Genomic DNA, 19,298 nt, shown 5'->3' on the forward strand with positions numbered 1-19,298 from the left:
AAAGGAATATTTATCTTTATAGTATTGAGCCCGTGATGCCCCGAGTGAAGATCTGTGGTAGCATCTCATTTGCTTTCTGATCCTTTCCAGCAGCTTTAACTATCTATATTCAATAAATAAAATCTGCTCTTGTAAACCTCGTCTTTGCCTCTCAAATTGTCATCTGTGCTGTGTCAGCTATGAAGTTTATCCCAAGCTGGCAGTTTTCCCCCAAGGTTGATTTAAGTTTCTCAATATCCTGCTCAAGAGTTGCTGACATTCCTTTCTGAGTTCATTTTTTATTGGTTTCACAAACTATTTCTAATTGTTGCATTTCTGTGTGCATTTCTTTCAGGGAAAAGACGAGGTTTATGATCGTATGCTGCTGGATTACTTTCTGTCCTACCATCAGTTTATCCATCTTCTGTGCCGAGTAGCTATCAACTGTGAAAAGTTTACAGAGACTCTTGTCAAACTAAGTAAGTCATTTCGGTGTACAAATAAGTATTCAGAGAAAGTCTTGATGCATAATACCAAACGTTGTTTTGTTGTATTTAAGAAACTGCAAGCATACTGTAGCTGTAATATCCTAAACAGATCTTACTTGCACCCCTTATTTCCAATTTGGGAGTATGACAGTTCAGCACACACAGCTTTGGCATCCCTGTTTCTCTGTTCTCAGGTGTCCTGATTGCATATGAAGGTTTACCCTTACACTTGGCATTGTTACCCAAGCTTTGGACAGAGCTTTGCCAATCACAGGTATTGTCGTTGTTTTTGCAAAGACCTATAACTTGATAATGCCCTAACTATTAACAGGTCATAGTCATAATTGTTCACCTCATTTACTGATGTTTAAAAATAAAACCAAAACATGGAAATAAAAACTCTTGTTGTCAAGATTATCAGGGAATGGGCATTACACCCTGGGACTTGTAGATCCTGCATAGCTGGTGTATTTGTCAGGCTGGCACTCAAGGAATGAAGATTCAATTGCTGTGCTGACTGATCTGTGTTGTCTGGGATCTTTATTTTGGTCTGTATTTCAGTTGTATTGATCACTTGTGATGTTACATTTCTAAACCCCTATTACTGCTTGGCTTGTCCTTTCTGTAGTCTGCCATGGCAAAGAACTGTGTCAAGCTTCTGTGTGAAGACCCAGCTTTTGCCGAGTACATAAAGTGCATCCTAATGGATGAGAGGACCTTTCTCAACAACAACATGGTCTACTCCTTCTTGACCTGCTTCCTTCTCAAGGTAAGGGAAGCATTTGACCATGTGATGAAGACACGTAGAGCTACATTTTGAGGGTAATAATTGTTCTTGCTCAGTCTTCATTTGTGTTTTTCCTGCAGGTGCAAAGTCAAGTCTTGTCGGGCTCTAGCTGCGCAAATCTGATCAACATTCTAGTCACCAATCTGATCAATGAGTACCACAATCTGGAGCCCGAACTCACGAGCCAAAGACTGGAGCTCTGCAAAACCAGTGGCATCCTCAACGCAGTGAGTTTGCAGACTTCTTCCATTAGGGGGCACTTCTGTCTAACTTAAGAAGCTGTTTGACTTCAAACTGGCTTTCCGTTACATACGTTCCATTCAGTACTAATATGAATGAACATTTTTGAATCCAGTGAGATTTCCATTCTTCACTACAGATTTAGTGTATTTTGCATCACTCATTTTCAGCATTTAACTGCTGCATGTAATCTATAGATTGAGTTCACATTTCACATCACTGGAAATCCAAGCTTTTGTTTCCTTTACAGGACCTGAGGGCCTTCATCCTGATGCTCTCTGTTCACACCCCGAAGCAGCTGGATCCCGCCCTGATCCCTGCGCTGCAAGACCTGCTCACCAAGTGCAGAGCCTGTCTCCAGCAGAGGAGCACTCTGGAACTGGAGGCCAAAGAGAGGAAATCAAAAGGTAGAGTCGACATCCTACACGTGTATCCGTGCATGAACTGCACTGAAACATTGTTCAGAGGCCTCCGCACTCTCACTGACTCTGTTATCGCTCTTGTGTTTCCTGCAGACGACGAGGGGGCCACCCCAGTGAAGAGGCGGCGTGTGAGCAGCGACGAAGATCACGCCATTGAGAGCTGTGCAGGGGACCTGAAGTCAGAACCAAGGGAGGCCCTGACTCCAACCAGCACGTCCGACACCGAGACCAGAGACTCCTCCGTCATAGACCCGGGAACCGAGCAGGACCCGCCCACGCCCGAAAACAGCTCCGTCAAGGAGGACAAGATGGAGTCGTCCTCCTCGGTGTCGGAAGACGCACTGTTCTGCAGCAGGCCGTCGGAGGAGCCGGCCGAGGTCGAGAGTAAGACTGAGGAATGTAAAGATGTGAAGGAGGAGCTCCAGGGCTCAAAGACTTCCAGTGTGGCTGAAGAGGACGCCGAGTTCCCCTCCACTTCCGCCTTCGCTGGTTTACACGACATTGCCGACCTGCGGGGCTGTGAGAATCAGGGGTTCCCGCTGCAGGACCCGGAGGCCAGTCTGACGGCCAGCTGCGCCCATTCCAGAGGACTGTTGAACTTCATGCAGCAGCATGATATTTTAGACACTTTGTGCAGGACCGTGGAGTCCACTATCAGTGTGGTCACAAAACTGTCTTTGAAAGGGAGCCGGCCCTCATCTTGACAGTATTTCTAGCATGTCTGCTTTTAAATTGTTTTTCTTTTCTTTTTTTTAATGCTGTTTGTACACTTCTATTTTTCTGTTCACTTCTGGCTGTTTGATCAGTTGCTCTGTGCTTTAGTTTGTCAAGTGATCTTTTTTTCCTGCTTGAATGGCAATAGATTCATATGCTTGAAGTATCTGGGGCTGGAAAAATGCAGAGCCTTGGATCTATTTAATAAGAAAAAGAAAATTGCAGCTATAGCACATTTTCTCAAAGGGCAAAACATTTTTCATTTTTACTTATTTCAGAGTTCTTTGAAGTGATTTTGTTCAAGGTTGCTGTAACGGGGGAAGGTTTACAGAATTTTAGTCTTCTCTCTTTTCTGTATGTAATTTAAATTTATTGCATTTTTACTGTGTATAATATGTTGTCCTCTGTGCCAGTTTTGTACTTTACTAAGGAGGTCAACGCCTCATATTTCTGTGGTTATATCCAAACTAAGTTTACTTGTATATTAAACAACCACAAGAAACTTGATTCTGTTAAGAATCCTTTCTAAATGTGGCCTGGCAGTATATATAAATATATATGGTGCTTTATTTGACAGGATTCCTGTGGATGAAATAAAGCACACTTGATGTAACAATTTGAGCTTTATTTTATTTACTGAAATACATTCCATATTATATTGTCATATTTGCATTTCCTGTTTTCTATTTGATTTATTTTCATTTAGAATAACACTGTTAATAAAAAATATTAATAATTATGAACCAAAAAACAAAACGTTTTTGATAGATTTGTTTTATTTGCGTTTGTTTCACAAAGGTTCAGAAGATAAGCACTTTGTGATTTATTTGTAATTTTGTATTAAATGAACAGTCGAATGCATGTTCAGTTTGATTTTATGCAGGAAGCCTGTTCACCAACGTTTGGTTCCTGATCAGTTCTGAGTCCCACTCTGAACGGTCAACAGTCATACCAGCTTACCCGTGTGCATAGTTCCTCAGTTTAAACTGTCACATTGAATCTGTCCCTAACAGTTCTTGGCATGTTCAGGTCATTGTCACTAATATCTAAAGTGGAGATTTTTCTATACCAACTGCACTGACTTACTGAAAGACTCCATTTTGGCAAGCATCCGTATAATAACTTCCTGGAAAAGTTATTTCGATCTGAAATGCTTTTCTCTTTTGTTTAGTATTATTTTAATTATATTTTGTTGTTCCAATAGGCATGAACAGGAGTGCCTTGGGAATTATTTATTCACCTTACAAACCCTGCTGTTTGTAGGGATTTGATAGTTTGTTTTAAACCGTCATGTTCTGTGAATATACCGTTCTGAAAAGGTCCTTTAATCCGTTTCATAGCAGTTATGGTTTGCAGTCTTTTAAAGCAATGTTTTGAGAGGAGGCCCCTCTCTTCTGAATGATCCATTGGATTGTAACAAAGCAAGAACCCTATTGTGCAGAAGGTTTGATCTACAGTTTTTAGTTTACAATTAAGGTGAACATGCCTGTGGTCAAGTTAGATTTTTAATATTTTGCTTGATTGGCACTTTACTGTATCTTTGTTTTACTCACTGTGAAATAATGTAAAACATAACAATTAATTTTAATTGTAATAAAATAAGATTTAAAAATTGACATTCTGTTTTTTAAACAAAATATTCTGCGCACTTCACTGACCTGTTAATAGTACCAAATTGAACCTGACATGTTAAATCTTAATATAATTTCAAATCGGCACTTAAAGATATTTATTCTGGCACCAACCATTTCCACATCTTGTTTCAGCTGTTGTGAATTACATGCAGTTTCACTGGTATGTCTTTGTGTTAGCTGTTACTCCTGATGGTTTAATAGGACTAATTGTACTAAAAGGCTATTTAAAACGGTTGTAAATTTAATTTGGTTAAGGTTAAACGTGTGTGTGTGTATATATGTATGTGAATATATTAGGGCTGGTAATCGATTAAAAAAATTAACTAATTAATTGCACAATTAATCGCAATTAATCACATTTTTTCCCCAAGTTTGCAATCATCAATATTTAAAGGTAGAATCACTTAATTAAATTAGTCAACACAAAGGAAGTCTATTTTAAATCATATTTTTAATGACTTTAATCTTGTGAATGTAAACAGACTCTCCTCAGAACTACAGAGTAGTCATTCCCATCAAATATATTGAATGCAGCAACATTATAAACAAAGTGTTTAAGTGCAAGTTGAATATTAAAACCATCAAGGTTATCAAAAAGACTGGATTAGCTTATGCCCCGTTTCCACCAGCGGAGCGTCCGGACGCGCCGTGTTTAGAGCCAGTTAACTGGCTGCTGCTGGACGCGCCGTAACATCCGTCCACTGAGGACACGAGTCACTATCAGAGCGGAGGAGTGTGTTTGACTGGAGACACAGGAGGACATCAGACACATTGTGTCAGAAAATATAATCTAAAGTGCCAGTGCGATCACAAAGAAATTACAAGTTTATTAGCAGCATGGAGTGAAATCCACGTACAGAGACAATGGCTGATACAGTTAATACAGAAGTATTTACAAGTTGCCACAGAGAGACAGGAGAGTACAGGTGAGAGGTAGCCATCTTGTTGTTTGACTAGTTTCAGAATAGTCTTAGCATTGCTCATTTTGTTTTAAGTTTGCCTTAAATTGACGTTAGAATTGTCTGTAGTTTGCCTAAATTGAAGTCAATTCAGTTCAGCTGCTGAGTTGGTGAAAGTAAACAGGTTGTAGAAGGGAGTTTCTGTCTAGGACTAGCAGGAATTCTGTTGCAGGTGGGGCCAGTTAGGTGTGAATTGGGGGTAGGTAGACAAAAGCTACTTAAAGCAGCTGTTGAGAAAGAGCTGTGCTGTTTCTCGCTGACAAAAGTTAGGCAGTTGACTAGCAGCAGGAACCAAGAGAAGTATAAAGAAACAACCGAAAAAAAGTAACATTTAGAAGCATGTGGCCACTACAGTGTCAGGTTTGCAGAATGATTGCCTTCCTGGATGAACTCATCCAAGAAGGCTTCATTTGTGAACGTTGTCGGCAGGTTGAAATCCTAGAGATCAAGGTTCGTGATCTTGAGGCCCAGCTTGTCGATCCGCGCTGTATTAGGGATATAGAAGAATTGGTCAATCAGCCCATGAGAGAGATGGTGTGCACGCCAAAACCTAGGAGAGTTGAGACCTTAGAGCAGGACAGTGTAGAGAACTGCTGGGTTACAGTAGGTCGTATCCCCAGAAAAGGGCGTGCACAACCCCTAGAGACACCCCAAGAGCTTGAATTGCCCAACAGGTTCCAACTGCTGGACACCGAGTTTGACAGTGACAGCTCAGAGGGTGATGGGGGGCAGTTGAGCACCAGAGCACCATGGTGCCCACTCCTCCCCAGAAGAAGGAGGTAGTTATAGTAGGAGACTCAGTTCTTAGAGGTGTAGATCACACAGTATGTTCTAGTGACAAGGAGACCCGCATGGTATCTTGCCTGCCTGGTGCTCAGGTTGTAGAAACTAGTAGACGGGCTACTGTACTGGCCAAAGCCGGGGGGGAATCCACTGGTCATGGTCCACATTGGAACCAATGACGTAGGAAAAGGTAGGACAGAGGTTCTGCAAGACAAATTTAAAGAGTTAGGAACAAAACTAAAGAGCAGAACCTCCACGGTAGTTTTCTCTGAAATACTTCCGGTACCACGTGCCAGGCCAGGAAGACAGGCAGAGATTAGAAAGTTTAACACGTGGTTGAAAGCTTGGTGTAGGGAAGAGGGGTTTAGGTTTATGGAGCATTGGTCTTTCTTCTGGGATAGATGGGACAAACCGGACAGTCTACATCTAAACAGAAGGGGGGCTAATGCATTGGGAGAGCTTATGTGCAGTGAAATTGAGAATCATTTAAACTAGGAACCAGAGGGGCAGGGAGCTCTGACAATGGGAGATGTTCCACTAAGGAAAGAAAACCAAGGGAAACTGCCAGTAGGAAAGTCCTGAAATGTTTGTACCTCAATGCCAGGAGTATAAGGAAAAATATGTTAGACCTGGAAGCCACAGTGCTGGCGTGTGACTATGATGTTGTAGGAGTGACAGAAACATGGCTTACAGAAAATGATGGGGATGAATACAAGTTGGAAGGATACACACAGTTTAGGAGAGACTGGCAACATCAAAGAGGGGGTGGGGTAGCATTATATGTGAAAAATGACATTGAGGCAGAAGAACTTGTATTAGATCCCAGTAATGGAACAGAATCTTTGTGGGTGAAACTTTTGAACAAGAGATGTGGAGGATTAGCGGTAGGAGTGTGTTACAGGCCACCAAACTCAGATATTCAGAAAGATGCTGCATTGTACAGTGTAATCAGGACTGCATGTAGGAAGAATGTGGCTGTTATAATGGGGGATTTAAATTTCCCAAACATAGACTGGGAAAGCCCAGTGGGGACTACAGAAGCAGAAATAGAAATGGTTGAGATGGTAAATGACTGCTTTCTAACTCAGTTTATCAGGGAACCAACCAGAGAGAGTGCATGTATTGACTTGATCTTTTCAAATGACCAAGATAGAGTCAGGGGGACAGTAATGGCAAATTGTGATCACAATATGGTTAGCTTTGAGGCATTCTTTCAAAAAACAAGGTCCAAGTCTAAAACAATGGTCTACAATTTTAGAAAAGCAAACCTTGAAGGTATGAGATGGCACTTAGAAGAGGTAGACTGGAGCACACTGGATACAGAGTCAGTTGAAAATGGATGGGTATATTTTAAGAATATACTACTTGAGGCTTTTTACCAAAACTTAGCAAATTGAGGAACAAAAAACACTGGCCAAAATTGTTTAATAGAGGTATGCAAAAAAATATAAAGAGGAAGAAAATGTTGTATAGCGCATACAAAAGGGATGGAGATGAAACAAAATACATAGAATATGTTGAGCTGCAAAGAGATCTTAAGAAAGGGATCAGGAAAACAAAGAGGGAAATAGAAAGAAACATAGCTCTTGGAGCTAAAACTAATGCAAAGAGTTTTTTTCAATATTACAAGAGCAAGCGGTCAATAAAGGAGGAGGTGAAACAGATAAAGGGCAAAAATTGAAGTATCTTGGAAAACGAACAAGATGTGGCAAATGGTCTAAATGAGTATTTCACAGAGGTTTTCACAAAAGAAAAAACTATAACATGCCACAGGTTAACAACCAGTCCCGTCAAACCCAAAGAGAGATCAGGATAAATGAGGAGGAGGTACTACAGGGACTAGCAGAATTAAAAACAAACAAATGTAAAATATAAATGTAAAATGTTGGAAAAAATGATTAGACAGAAAATAGAGGACCATCTTAATGAAAACCATATTCTTGGAGATAGTCAACATGGGTTTAGATGAGGCAGATCATGTCTTAGTAATTTATTTAAAAAATTTGAACATGCAACTGCAGCTGTAGATCATGTGAAAGCATATGATATGATATACTTAGATTTCCAAAAAGCTTTTGATAAGGTTCCACACCAAAGACTGATCCTCAAATTGCAAGCTGTAGGTATTCAGGGTAATGTAAGTAGATGGATTATGAACTGGTTGATGTACAGGAAACAGAGGGTGTCGATTAGAGGAGTCACTTCTAACTGCAGTGAGGTTGTTAGTGGAGTTCCACAGGGATCAGTATTAGGGCCTTTGCTTTTTCTAATCTATATGAATGATCTGGACTCTGGGATAGTTAGCAAACTTGTCAAATTTGCAGATGATACTAAAATAGGTGGCTCAGCAGATACAATCTCAGCAGCACAGGGTATTCAAAGGGACTTAGATAATATTCAGTTGTGGGCCGACACCTGGCAGATGAAATTCAATGTAGACAAGTGCAAGGTAATACACGCAGGTAACAAAAATGTCCACTATAATTACACTATGGGAGGAACAGAACTAGATGAAATAACGCATGAGAAAGATCTAGGATCTAGGTCTACGTGGACTCCTCACTTTCTCCATCCAGACAATGTGGGGAAGCAATAAAAAAGGCAAACAGAATGTTAGGGTATATTGTCAAAAGTGTAGAGTTGAGAACAAGGGCAGTGATGTTCAGACTGTACAATGCAATAGTTAGAGCTCATCTGGATACTGTGGACCGTTCTGGGCTCCACACTTCCAGAAAGATATCGCTGCTCTAGAGGCAGTTCAGAGGAGAGCAACCAGACTTATTCCAGGTCTGAAGGGAAAGTCCTACTGAGAGACTGAGGACCTGAACCTTTTCACCCTGGAACAGAGGAGACTATGTGGGGACTTGATCCAAGTCTTCAAAATCATGAAAGGCATCGACCACATCAAACCAGAGGAGCTTTTCCAGATCAGCAGGGACACACGGACCCGGGGACACAAATGGAAATTGGGCTTCAAGGCATTCAAGACGGAAAACAGGAGACACTTCTTCACACAGAGAGTTGTCACAATCTGAACAAACTCCCCAGTGATGTGGTTGAAGCTGAAAGTTTGGGAACATTTAAAAATAGACAGGATAGGATCCTTGGATCACTTAGATATTAATAGACACCAAACGAGCACGATGGGGTGAATGGCCCCCTCTCGTTTGTAAACTTTCTTATGTTCTTATGTTTCTAATATCCGAGTGCATTAAACACTGTGATTCACAGACTAGTTACAATAAACTGAAGGATAATAATGGTATTAATACTGTATGCCAGCTGGTGTCCAGGCTGTGTGAGTGAATGTGTGCAGGACAATCCAGAGACAGTCATCGTGAAGGAACACGATTCAGTTAACGTGTCCATTTACAAGATAAATGAATGAATAAATAAATAAGCAGATCTGGGTTTCACTCTAAAACATTAAGGACAGGTTTAATAAATGCGTCCATAAACGCCATGACTGAGACGCGCACTTTAGTTCAATTAAAGCTGCTATATTGTATCCGGATGATTAATCCTGAAACGTGTGCAACTTGCCCGGGTTAAGGACGTCTGATAAGTACATTATAAACAATACGGCAAAAAGTATCGTTTGCAGTTACAAATCTGTAGTAAGTAATACATTAAGGGAGTCAAATACATATATAGCAGCACAAATGATGACGATAATAATATCAATACATATTCGCTATGTAGTATTATTGTCGCGCATGGAAACATGCTTGTGTGAATATAATGTCTCTACACGTCCAGCTCTTCTAGTATCTCTAACAGAAACGTGTATTTATTGCGCTGTTTCCAATCATGTAAAGCACAGATAATAAAACAGACAAAGTCCTGTCCTCTCAGGCTGGGTGGCTCTAGTGTTTCTGTCTCTGTTTTTAACACAAAGCAAACCCGCAGCCGCGCTGCTCTCAGGTCGGGTCTCAGCTCTGGACTCCGGCAGACGCGGCGCTTGTTTTCACCCCCAGATTTTGTCTACTGTTTTACATGAAGCCAGCAACTGAGACAGACCAGTCGGTTTACATTATCAGGGGACAAAGCAGCTCTTTTTCTGGACATTGTGTCATTAAAGTCATTAAAACAGAGGTTATTTTTTGTAATGCGTTAAACATTTCAAATTAATCGCAAAGATTAACGCGTCAATTCCCCCAGCCCTAGTATATATGTATGTATATATATATATATATATATATATATATATATATATATATATATATATATACACTCACCTAAAGGATTAATAGGAACACCTGTTCAATTTCTCATTAATGCAATTATCTAACCAACCAATCACATGGCAGTTGCTTCAATGCATTTAGGGGTGTGGTCCTGGTCAAGACAATCTCCTGAACTCCAAACTGAATGTCTGAATGGGAAAGAAAGGTGATTTAAGCAATTTTGAGCGTGGCATGGTTGTTGGTGCCAGACGGGCCGGTCTGAGTATTTCACAATCTGTTCAGTTACTGGGATTTTCACGCACAACCATTTCTAGGGTTTACAAAGAATGGTGTGAAAAGGGAAAAACATCCAGTATGCGGCAGTCCTGTGGGCGAAAATGCCTTGTTGATGCTAGAGGTCAGAGGAGAATGGGCCAACTGATTCAAGCTGATAGAAGAGCAACTTTGACTGAAATAACCACTCGTTACAACCGAGGTATGCAGCAAAGCATTTGTGAAGCCACAACACGTACAACCTTGAGGCGGATGGGCTGCAACAGCAGAAGACCCCACCGGGTACCACTCATCTCCACTACAAATAGGAAAAAGAGGCTACAATTTGCACAAGCTCACCAAAATTGGACAGTTGAAGACTGGAAAAATGTTGCCTGGTCTGATGAGTCTCGATTTCTGTTGAGACATTCAGATGGTAGAGTCAGAATTTGGCGTAAACAGAATGAGAACATGGATCCATCATGCCTTGTTACCACTGTGCAGGCTGGTGGTGGTGGTGTAATGGTGTGGGGGATGTTTTCTTGGCACACTTTAGGCCCCTTAGTGCCAATTGGGCATCGTTTAAATGCCACGGCCTACCTGAGCATTGTTTCTGACCATGTCCATCCCTTTATGACCACCATGTACCCATCCTCTGATGGCTACTTCCAGCAGGATAATGCACCATGTCACAAAGGTCGAATCATTTCAAATTGGTTTCTTGAACATGACAATGAGTTCACTGTACTAAACTGGCCCCCACAGTCACCAGATCTCAACCCAATAGAGCATCTTTGGGATGTGGTGGAACGGGAGCTTCGTGCCCTGGATGTGCATCCCACAAATCTCCATCAACTGCAAGATGCTATCCTATCAATATGGGCCAACATTTCTAAAGAATGCTTTCAGCACCTTGTTGAATCAATGCCACGTAGAATTAAGGCAATTCTGAAGGCGAAAGGGGGTCAAACACAGTATTAGTATGGTGTTCCTAATAATCCTTTAGGTGAGTGTATATATATATATATATATATATGTGTGTGTTTATATGTGTCTGTATGTGTATATATGTGTGTTTATATGTGTCTGTATGTGTATATATGTGTGTTTATATGTGTCTGTATGTGTATATATGTATGTGTATACAGTGGGGGGGGGAAGTATTTGATCCCCTGCTGATTTTGTACGTTTGCCCACTGACAAAGAAATGATCAGTCTATAATTTTAATGGTAGGTGTATTTTAACAGTGAGAGACAGAATAACAACAACAAAATCCAGAAAAACGCATTTCAAAAAAGTTATACATTGATTTGCATGTTAATGAGGGAAATAAGTATTTGACCCCTTCGACTTAGTACTTGGTGGCAAAACCCTTGTTGGCAATCACAGAGGTCAGACGTTTCTTGTAGTTGGCCACCAGGTTTGCACACATCTCAGGAGGGATTTTGTCCCACTCCTCTTTGCAGATCCTCTCCAAGTCATTATTTTTCGAGGCTGACGTCCAGCACATATCTTAGTCACATGATTTTCTGACTGTTTATTTTTTTAAGCTACTTATAAAATCTGAGATTGGAGGTGTACATAGTGACGATGGTAAAGTTAAACAGATTACATCAGAAACTCTTCAAACATTGTTACTTGGACTATCTATATTGGGATTTGTTTAGACAATCTCAACAGTTCAAAGTTGTCTTATTTAAGTTTCCTTATAGGAGTTCACAAGCGATCTTTGATCCAGGATAACAAATGGAGAATTACTTTGCAGCAGCATTATGCAATGTGGAAAACTTCATATCAACATCAGGAGGTCATGATGCTGTTGCTTCCCTGACTGTCCACAGTCTTCAGCTTTTGTTCCATCTTGATCGTTAAGTTCTTAATTGAACCAATTGTGTGTCTTTATTAGGCAACCTGTCCCTGTGTTCAAGGTATCCAATGATTGGTAATTCAGAGAGACCAGGAAATCCTGCAGGATTGTGGCTCTCCAGGACCAGGGTTAGCCACCCCAGTTGTATGATTATCCTAACAATTCAGACATGTAAAGATAGTTAAATTTGGAGTTTATCTCAACGCCAACTATCACAGTGTGAGATGTCCTGCCTGAGGCCTGGGGAATTGGCAGCATTCACTGTCGCTGTATTTGACACAAACCTGCTCTGTATTATAGTGGGCTGCACTGGAGTCTCCCACATTATTTTTAAAAGGTGAGATCACCACATGTGGAATTTATTGTCAACAGGTGGAGGATTATGAGGAAGAGCCAGTACTGCGAACGGGATGCAAAGAGTATTTCTGGCTGCTGTGCAAGCTGATTGACAATATTCATGTGTAGTCAGGTATTTTTCTCTGTGTTTGTTTTGTTCATCAATGACTTTACAATTGAAAATCCACTTCGTAATCCACTATTTGGAAGGTCATGCAGGGAATGAATCCTCTGTGTGAGACTGTTTATTTGTATCTTAGACCACCTTACTGGATCTGGATGCCCTGGCACGACACCTTGCTGATTGCATTCGGAGGTTAGTCTTGCATATCAAACATGGAGTGGTATTCAACTGATCTGTGATTTTAAAAGGTGCTAATAAAATCAACCGACAGCAGGCCAAGTGCAAGTCTCACTCTGCCCGGGGCGGCGGCCTATGGTCGAAATGGTCAAGGGATCGGTAAATAAGAGTAAATACAGAGTCTTGCACAACTAGGTTATGGCACAGCACATGCAAAGAAACCAACGTAACATGTTTGTATCTTTTGTTGTTGTCAATCTTTTCAAAATAATTGCTTTTTATTCTTGTGAATGAGAGTACTTGCCTGAATAATATGTCACATCCAATGGTGTTTCGTTTTATTCTTGTTAATTATGTTTCTTTGAATGTGTAATTATGTTTTTTAGGGACTTGATTGCCATTTTATTTTTCCAAGGTGTCATGTAAATTTGGAGCCCGTCAATCATAAATAGAATAGGGTTTTCTTATTGGCTCCTGACGGCTAAGTAAATGAAATATTGTTTTGAAATGTTTCATTGATTTTGTTCGCTGCAGGTGAGAGAAGGTGAGGGATGGAGTCAGAGAGCCGCGAGATTTTGCGGGATTTTGTGGGAACGAGAGGTAGAACTAGAGCGGGAAAGGGTTAGAGAGACAGGGACAGGGAGAGGGGTGTGAGGGGCCGCTTCAGTTAGTGCTACAGGGTTTTATTTTCACCTGTTTTGACATCGAAAGTAAAGTACATATTGAAGTAGTGGTAAAGACTGTTGTGTTTGAGCTCATGCATGGACGTTAGCGCTACTGACTATAATACAGTGATCCTGAGGGACTACAGCACAGTGGAGAGGACTCCTGCTGTATTTCCTTACCGTGGATTTACAAAACCAAATAACAGGGGTGTTTTTGTTCCTGACGATCAAGCGCCCAAATGGTACTGATCGGCAGAACGACGTTTTCCGAAACAGAGACAATTGAAACATTTGCGTCGAGGCCTTCTGAAGCGCTCGATACATTTACTCAACAGTGACATCATCTGGCAGCTGCAGTCATAGCAGCCATTGATAATCTCGGACGTCTGTTCCTGTATTTCTAGTAGATTTCTGTGGCCGAGTGCTAATGCGATGGTCATGTTATCAGGATAACAAACATAATATTGAATCCAGGCTTGTGCTTATCAATATTTTGCCAAAACTGTGATTCATTTAATGATTTAGGATCTGTGTGATACAATAAACAATGTAGAAATTTACACATATTCTTCCAATATAGTTTCATACAAGATGTGGAGTGGTTTAAAATATATCAGAATTTAGTTGATTTCACTGATACTGACAAACTAGGCTATTTAAGAATAAACTAACGAGTCTACCTATATATATACTTAGCAAGAAAAGAAATGTCCCTTTTTCAGGACACTGTATTTTAAAGATAATTTTTAAAAAATCCTAATAACTTTACAGATCTTTATTGTAAAGGGTTTAAACAATGTTTTCCATGCTTGTTCAATGAACAATAAACAATTAAGGAACATGCACCTGTGGGACAGTCATTAAGACACTGACAGCTTACAGACGGTAGGCAATTAAGGTCACAGTTATAAAAACTTAGGACACTAAAGAGACCTTTCTACTGACTCTGAAAAACACCAGAAGAAAGATGCCCAGGGTCCCTGCTCATCTGCGTGAACGTGCCTTAGGCATGCTGCAAGGAGCCATGAGCACTGCAGATGTGGCCAGGGCAATACATTGCAATGTCCGTACTGTGAGACGCCTAAGACAGCACTACAGGGAGACAGGAAGGACAGCTGATCGTCCTCGCAGTGGCAGACCAAGTGTAACAACCCCTGCACAGGATCGGTACTTCCCAATATCACACCTGCGGGACAGGTACAGGACGGCATCAAAAACTGCCCGAGTCACACCAGGAACGCACAATCCCTCCATCAGTGCTCAGACTGTGCGCACTAGGCTGAGAGAGGCTGGACTGAGGGCTTGTAGGCCTGTTGTAAGGCAGGTCCTTACCAGACATCACTGGCAAAAACGTCGCCTATGGACACAAATCCACCTGCGCTGGACGTGATTTCCTGCAAGACAGGAATGTCAGTGTTCTGCCATGGCCAGCAATTGAGCACGTCTGGGACCTGTTGGATCGGAGGGTGAGGGCTAGGGCCGTTCCCCCCAAGAAATGTCCGGGAACTTGCAAGTGCCTTAACAGTGGGGTAACATCTCACAGCAAGAACTGGCACATCTGGGTCAGTCCATGAGGAGGAGATGCACTGCAGGACTTAATGCAGCTTTTGATTTTAACTTTTTATTCCACTTCTGTTAGTCACGTGTCTGTGAAACTTGTCCGGTTTATGTCTTAGTTGTTGAATCTTTTTATGTTCGTACAAATATGTACACATGCTAAGCTTGCTGAAAATAAAAGCAGTTGAAAGGGAGAGGACGTTTATATATACACAGCTCACCCTCACAATCGCAGTGACCTCGCAAACCTCTGGCAACACAGAGTGACGTCACGCATTCGGTTTTCGAGTGTGCCGCCTCGTGGACAGTCAGGCGCTTGTGACACGTGACGCAACAGGGCTCGTTCGCTGTCACGTGGCAGTGTTTCGGCACCCCGCGTCACGTGCCCGGAAGTGTTTTCGGACGATCAGGACAGCAGCGGCGGGACTGAACAGACGCACATCGCCTGCCAAGCGCTGCGTGAGTAAAATACCGACTGTGAAAAACGGCTTCGTTTCTCAAGCTTGTGCCGCTCCAGAGCTGTACGTACATCTCTCTCAGTGCATTTGTTTTATTTACGTATTGTATTGCTTTAGATTAAGGCGTGTATTGCGTGGAGTAGGTGCTCGGTATTGTTTTCGTTAAATCATATATGGGGTTTGTAGCGGATTTCACCTTCTTACAAACCCTGCTGTTTGTAGGGATTTGATAGTTTGTTTTAAACAGTCATGTTCTGTGAATATACCGTTCTGAAAAGGTCCCTTAATCCGTTTCATAGCAGTTATGGTTTGCAGTCTTTTAAAGCAATGTTTTGAGAGGAGGCCCCTCTCTTCTGAATGATCCATTGGATTGTAACAAAGCAAGAACCCTATTGTGCAGAAGGTTTGATCTACAGTTTTTAGTTTACAATTAAGGTGAACATGCCTGTGGTCAAGTTAGATTTTTAATATTTTGCTTGATTGGCACTTTACTGTATCTTTGTTTTACTCACTGTGAAATAATGTAAAACATAACAATTAATTTTAATTGTAATAAAATAACAAATCTGTTGTTTTTTTTAACCAAAAGATTCTGAGCATTTCGCAAACACTGACCTAGTATCAAATTGAATCTGACATGTGAAATCTTAATATTTATAAATGCCATTTTGAAATTATATTTATTCTGGCACCAACCATTTCCACTTCTTGTTTCAGCTGTTGTGAATTACATGCAGTTTCACTGGTATGTCATTGTGTTTGCTGTTGCTGTTGATGGTTTAATAGGGCTGATTGTACTGAAGGGCTATTTAAAACGTTTGTAAATGAATTTGGTTTTGGTTTTAAGGTTAAATGTGTGTATATAATCTTTCATTGACAACCAAAATAATCATAGATAGTTTCTGCATTCAAGCATGAAAGCAAATAACCATTGCTTTGGTTTAATGTTGGTTGGTTCATTTTTTAGAAGTTCTTGGTAATCCAAGTATTTAAGAGCAACAAATGTAAATATTTTAAAATCTAATAACTTAGTTCATATAAGGAAATATAAAAAATCCCCCCGAAAATTGTTTTGGCAGCAGTCTGTCTATGCTTCTCAAGGGGTAAACAAAAAAAAAGAGAGAGAAAAATCAATACATTATCAGATGCACCTTTTCTACATTTGTAGTGTGATATTGTTGTGGTAGAGCTGTAAGAAACTCATTTAAAATAATGTCATCCCTCTTTATTTACAACAATATTTCTGAGAGTGATTAATCAAAAAAAGCCAAACTAAAGCATGTAGTGTACATTTTGTTTGTTCCTATGGTATGGCAACTATAGCAAAGTAAAGTGACTGAAATAACTGTAATAGGCTAGTCTATGGGAATCACAGGAAACTTTGCTTGCCTTTTTATAAAATGAAAAGTGCTCTTTAGGAAGGCTATTACAGTTAACGAGAAGGCACTGCGAGCATCTTTTGAGGTGAGCTATTATGTGGTAATGGCAATGAAACAACACGTCATTGCTGAGACTTTGATCTTACCAGCAGCGATTGACATGATTAAAACAATGTGGCGAGACAGAGGGATTGCAGAGATTGCTTTGCAAAAGCAAACTATTCTCCCTTCCCTCAATAAGCAACTTGGTAAAGGAAGAGAGGCCTAGTGCAACAACCATCTGCAGACACAACAGGAAAACAGCCAGTAAAGAAGAGCAGGATGTCGGTCTTCTTGCTTGGTTATTTCTTCTTGTGAGTCAGATTCAGATGTTGAAGAGTCCATAGACAAATGTCTGGCCCGCTACAGATTAAAGCCCAAAATTGACATGGACCAGTGTCCACTGCAGTGGTGGTCAACAAGATAAGGAGCACATGTCCTGCTTGCACACATTGCCCATAAGTACCTGTCAACACCTGCAACCACAGTGCCTTGTGAGAGGTTGTTCTCACTCTCAGGCCACATATATACACACACACAGATATACACTCACCTAAAGGATTATTAGGAACACCTGTTCAATTTCTCATTAATGCAATTATCTAACCAACCAATCACATGGCAGTTGCTTCAATGCATTTAGGGGTGTGGTCCTGGTCAAGACAATCTCCTGAACTCCAAACTGAATGTCTGAATGGGAAAGAAAGGTGATTTAAGCAATTTTGAGCGTGGCATGGTTTTTGTTGCCAGGGCCGGTCTGAGTATTTCACAATCTGCTCAGTTACTGGGATTTTCACGCACAACCATTTCTAGGGTTTACAAAGAATGGTGTGAAAAGGGAAAAACATCCAGTATGCGGCAGTCCTGTGGGCGAAAATGCCTTGTTGATGCTAGAGGTCAGAGGAGAATGGGCCGACTGATTCAAGCTGATAGAAGAGCAACTTTGACTGAAATAACCACTCGTTACAACCGAGGTATGCAGCAAAGCATTTGTGAAGCCACAACACATACAACCTTGAGGCGGATGGGCTACAACAGCAGAAGACCCCACCGGGTACCACTCATCTCCACTACAAATAGGAAAAAGAGGCTACAATTTGCACAAGCTCACCAAAATTGGACAGTTGAAGACTGGAAAAATGTTGCCTGGTCTGATGAGTCTCGATTTCTGTTGAGACATTCAGATGGTAGAGTCAGAATTTGGCGTAAACAGAATGAGAACATGGATCCATCATGCCTTGTTACCACTGTGCAGGCTGGTGGTGGTGGTGTAATGGTGTGGGGGATGTTTTCTTGGCACACTTTAGGCCCCTTAGTGCCAATTGGGCATCGTTTAAATGCCACGGCCTACCTGAGCATTGTTTCTGACCATGTCCATCCCTTTATGACCACCATGTACCCATCCTCTGATGGCTACTTCCAGCAGGATAATGCACCATATCACAAAGGTCGAATCATTTCAAATTGGTTTCTTGAACATGACAATGAGTTCACTGTACTAAACTGGCCCCCACAGTCACCAGATCTCAACCCAATAGAGCATCTTTGGGATGTGTTGAAACGGGAGCTTCGTGCCCTGGATGTGCATCCCACAAATCTCCATCAACTGCAAGATGCTATCCTATCAATATGGGCCAACATTTCTAAAGAATGCTTTCAGCACCTTGTTGAATCAATGCCACATAGAATTAAGGCGAAAGGGGGTCAAACACAGTATTAGTATGGTGTTCCTAATAATCCTTTAGGTGAGTGTATATATGAAGAAGAATGTTACGAAGAATGAATTTATGGGAAAGTTTTTGATACAATTTTGGCATTCATTCAAAATTACACTTTTTAGATCATTGATGAAAATAAACGATAAATAATGAAATTCCAGTAATAACAAACTTTGGGTACTTATTTTCAGATATAACTGCTAGCTGTAGAATGTGTAGATATAAAAATTAAAAATGGTGGCAGATCTGCCTGGTGACCCTCACTGTCAAACAGGTTAAGTAATAGCGGATGCGCTACAATACCAATAACAATCAGCAAAACAAGAAACTATACTGGAATAATAAAATGATCCAAGTTAATAACCATAAACAAAACAAACCACACTATAATCAAAATACAACCTTAAGAAAATAAACACCTGTTCACACTAGTTTCTTCAATCAAATTCAAACAAAATAAATAACCCGGGCACAATTAGTCCTCATCAGATACATACATTGGGGGATCAACCAACCACATCCCACCCTCTCA

The 19,298-nt window shown here is 40.9% G+C and overlaps 2 protein-coding genes across 5 annotated transcripts in view; both read left to right on the plus strand.

Moving 5' to 3' along the window:
* usp34 (ubiquitin specific peptidase 34) overlaps positions 1 to 4,246 on the plus strand; it is a 44,990-nt gene extending 40,744 nt beyond the window's left edge. For all 3 annotated transcript variants that reach the window (XM_066697048.1, XM_066697049.1, XM_066697050.1), the window contains 6 exons: positions 335 to 458; positions 662 to 741; positions 1,096 to 1,236; positions 1,335 to 1,481; positions 1,745 to 1,901; positions 2,010 to 4,246. In XM_066697048.1, coding sequence (XP_066553145.1) covers positions 335 to 458; positions 662 to 741; positions 1,096 to 1,236; positions 1,335 to 1,481; positions 1,745 to 1,901; positions 2,010 to 2,620 — 1,260 coding nt within the window. In that variant the 3' untranslated portion in view covers positions 2,621 to 4,246. The remainder of the gene's footprint in view (positions 1 to 334; positions 459 to 661; positions 742 to 1,095; positions 1,237 to 1,334; positions 1,482 to 1,744; positions 1,902 to 2,009) is intronic.
* Positions 4,247 to 15,568: 11,322 nt separating this feature from the next.
* The window catches only part of LOC136718761 (ubiquitin carboxyl-terminal hydrolase 34), a 28,307-nt gene continuing 24,577 nt past the window's right edge, over positions 15,569 to 19,298 (plus strand). For both annotated transcript variants that reach the window (XM_066696490.1, XM_066696491.1), the window contains exon 1: positions 15,569 to 15,631. The gene's annotated coding sequence lies outside the window, so the exon portion shown is untranslated. The remainder of the gene's footprint in view (positions 15,632 to 19,298) is intronic.

The sequence above is a fragment of the Amia ocellicauda genome, chromosome 23 (assembly GCF_036373705.1).
Source record: "Amia ocellicauda isolate fAmiCal2 chromosome 23, fAmiCal2.hap1, whole genome shotgun sequence".
Lineage (NCBI taxonomy): Eukaryota > Metazoa > Chordata > Actinopteri > Amiiformes > Amiidae > Amia > Amia ocellicauda.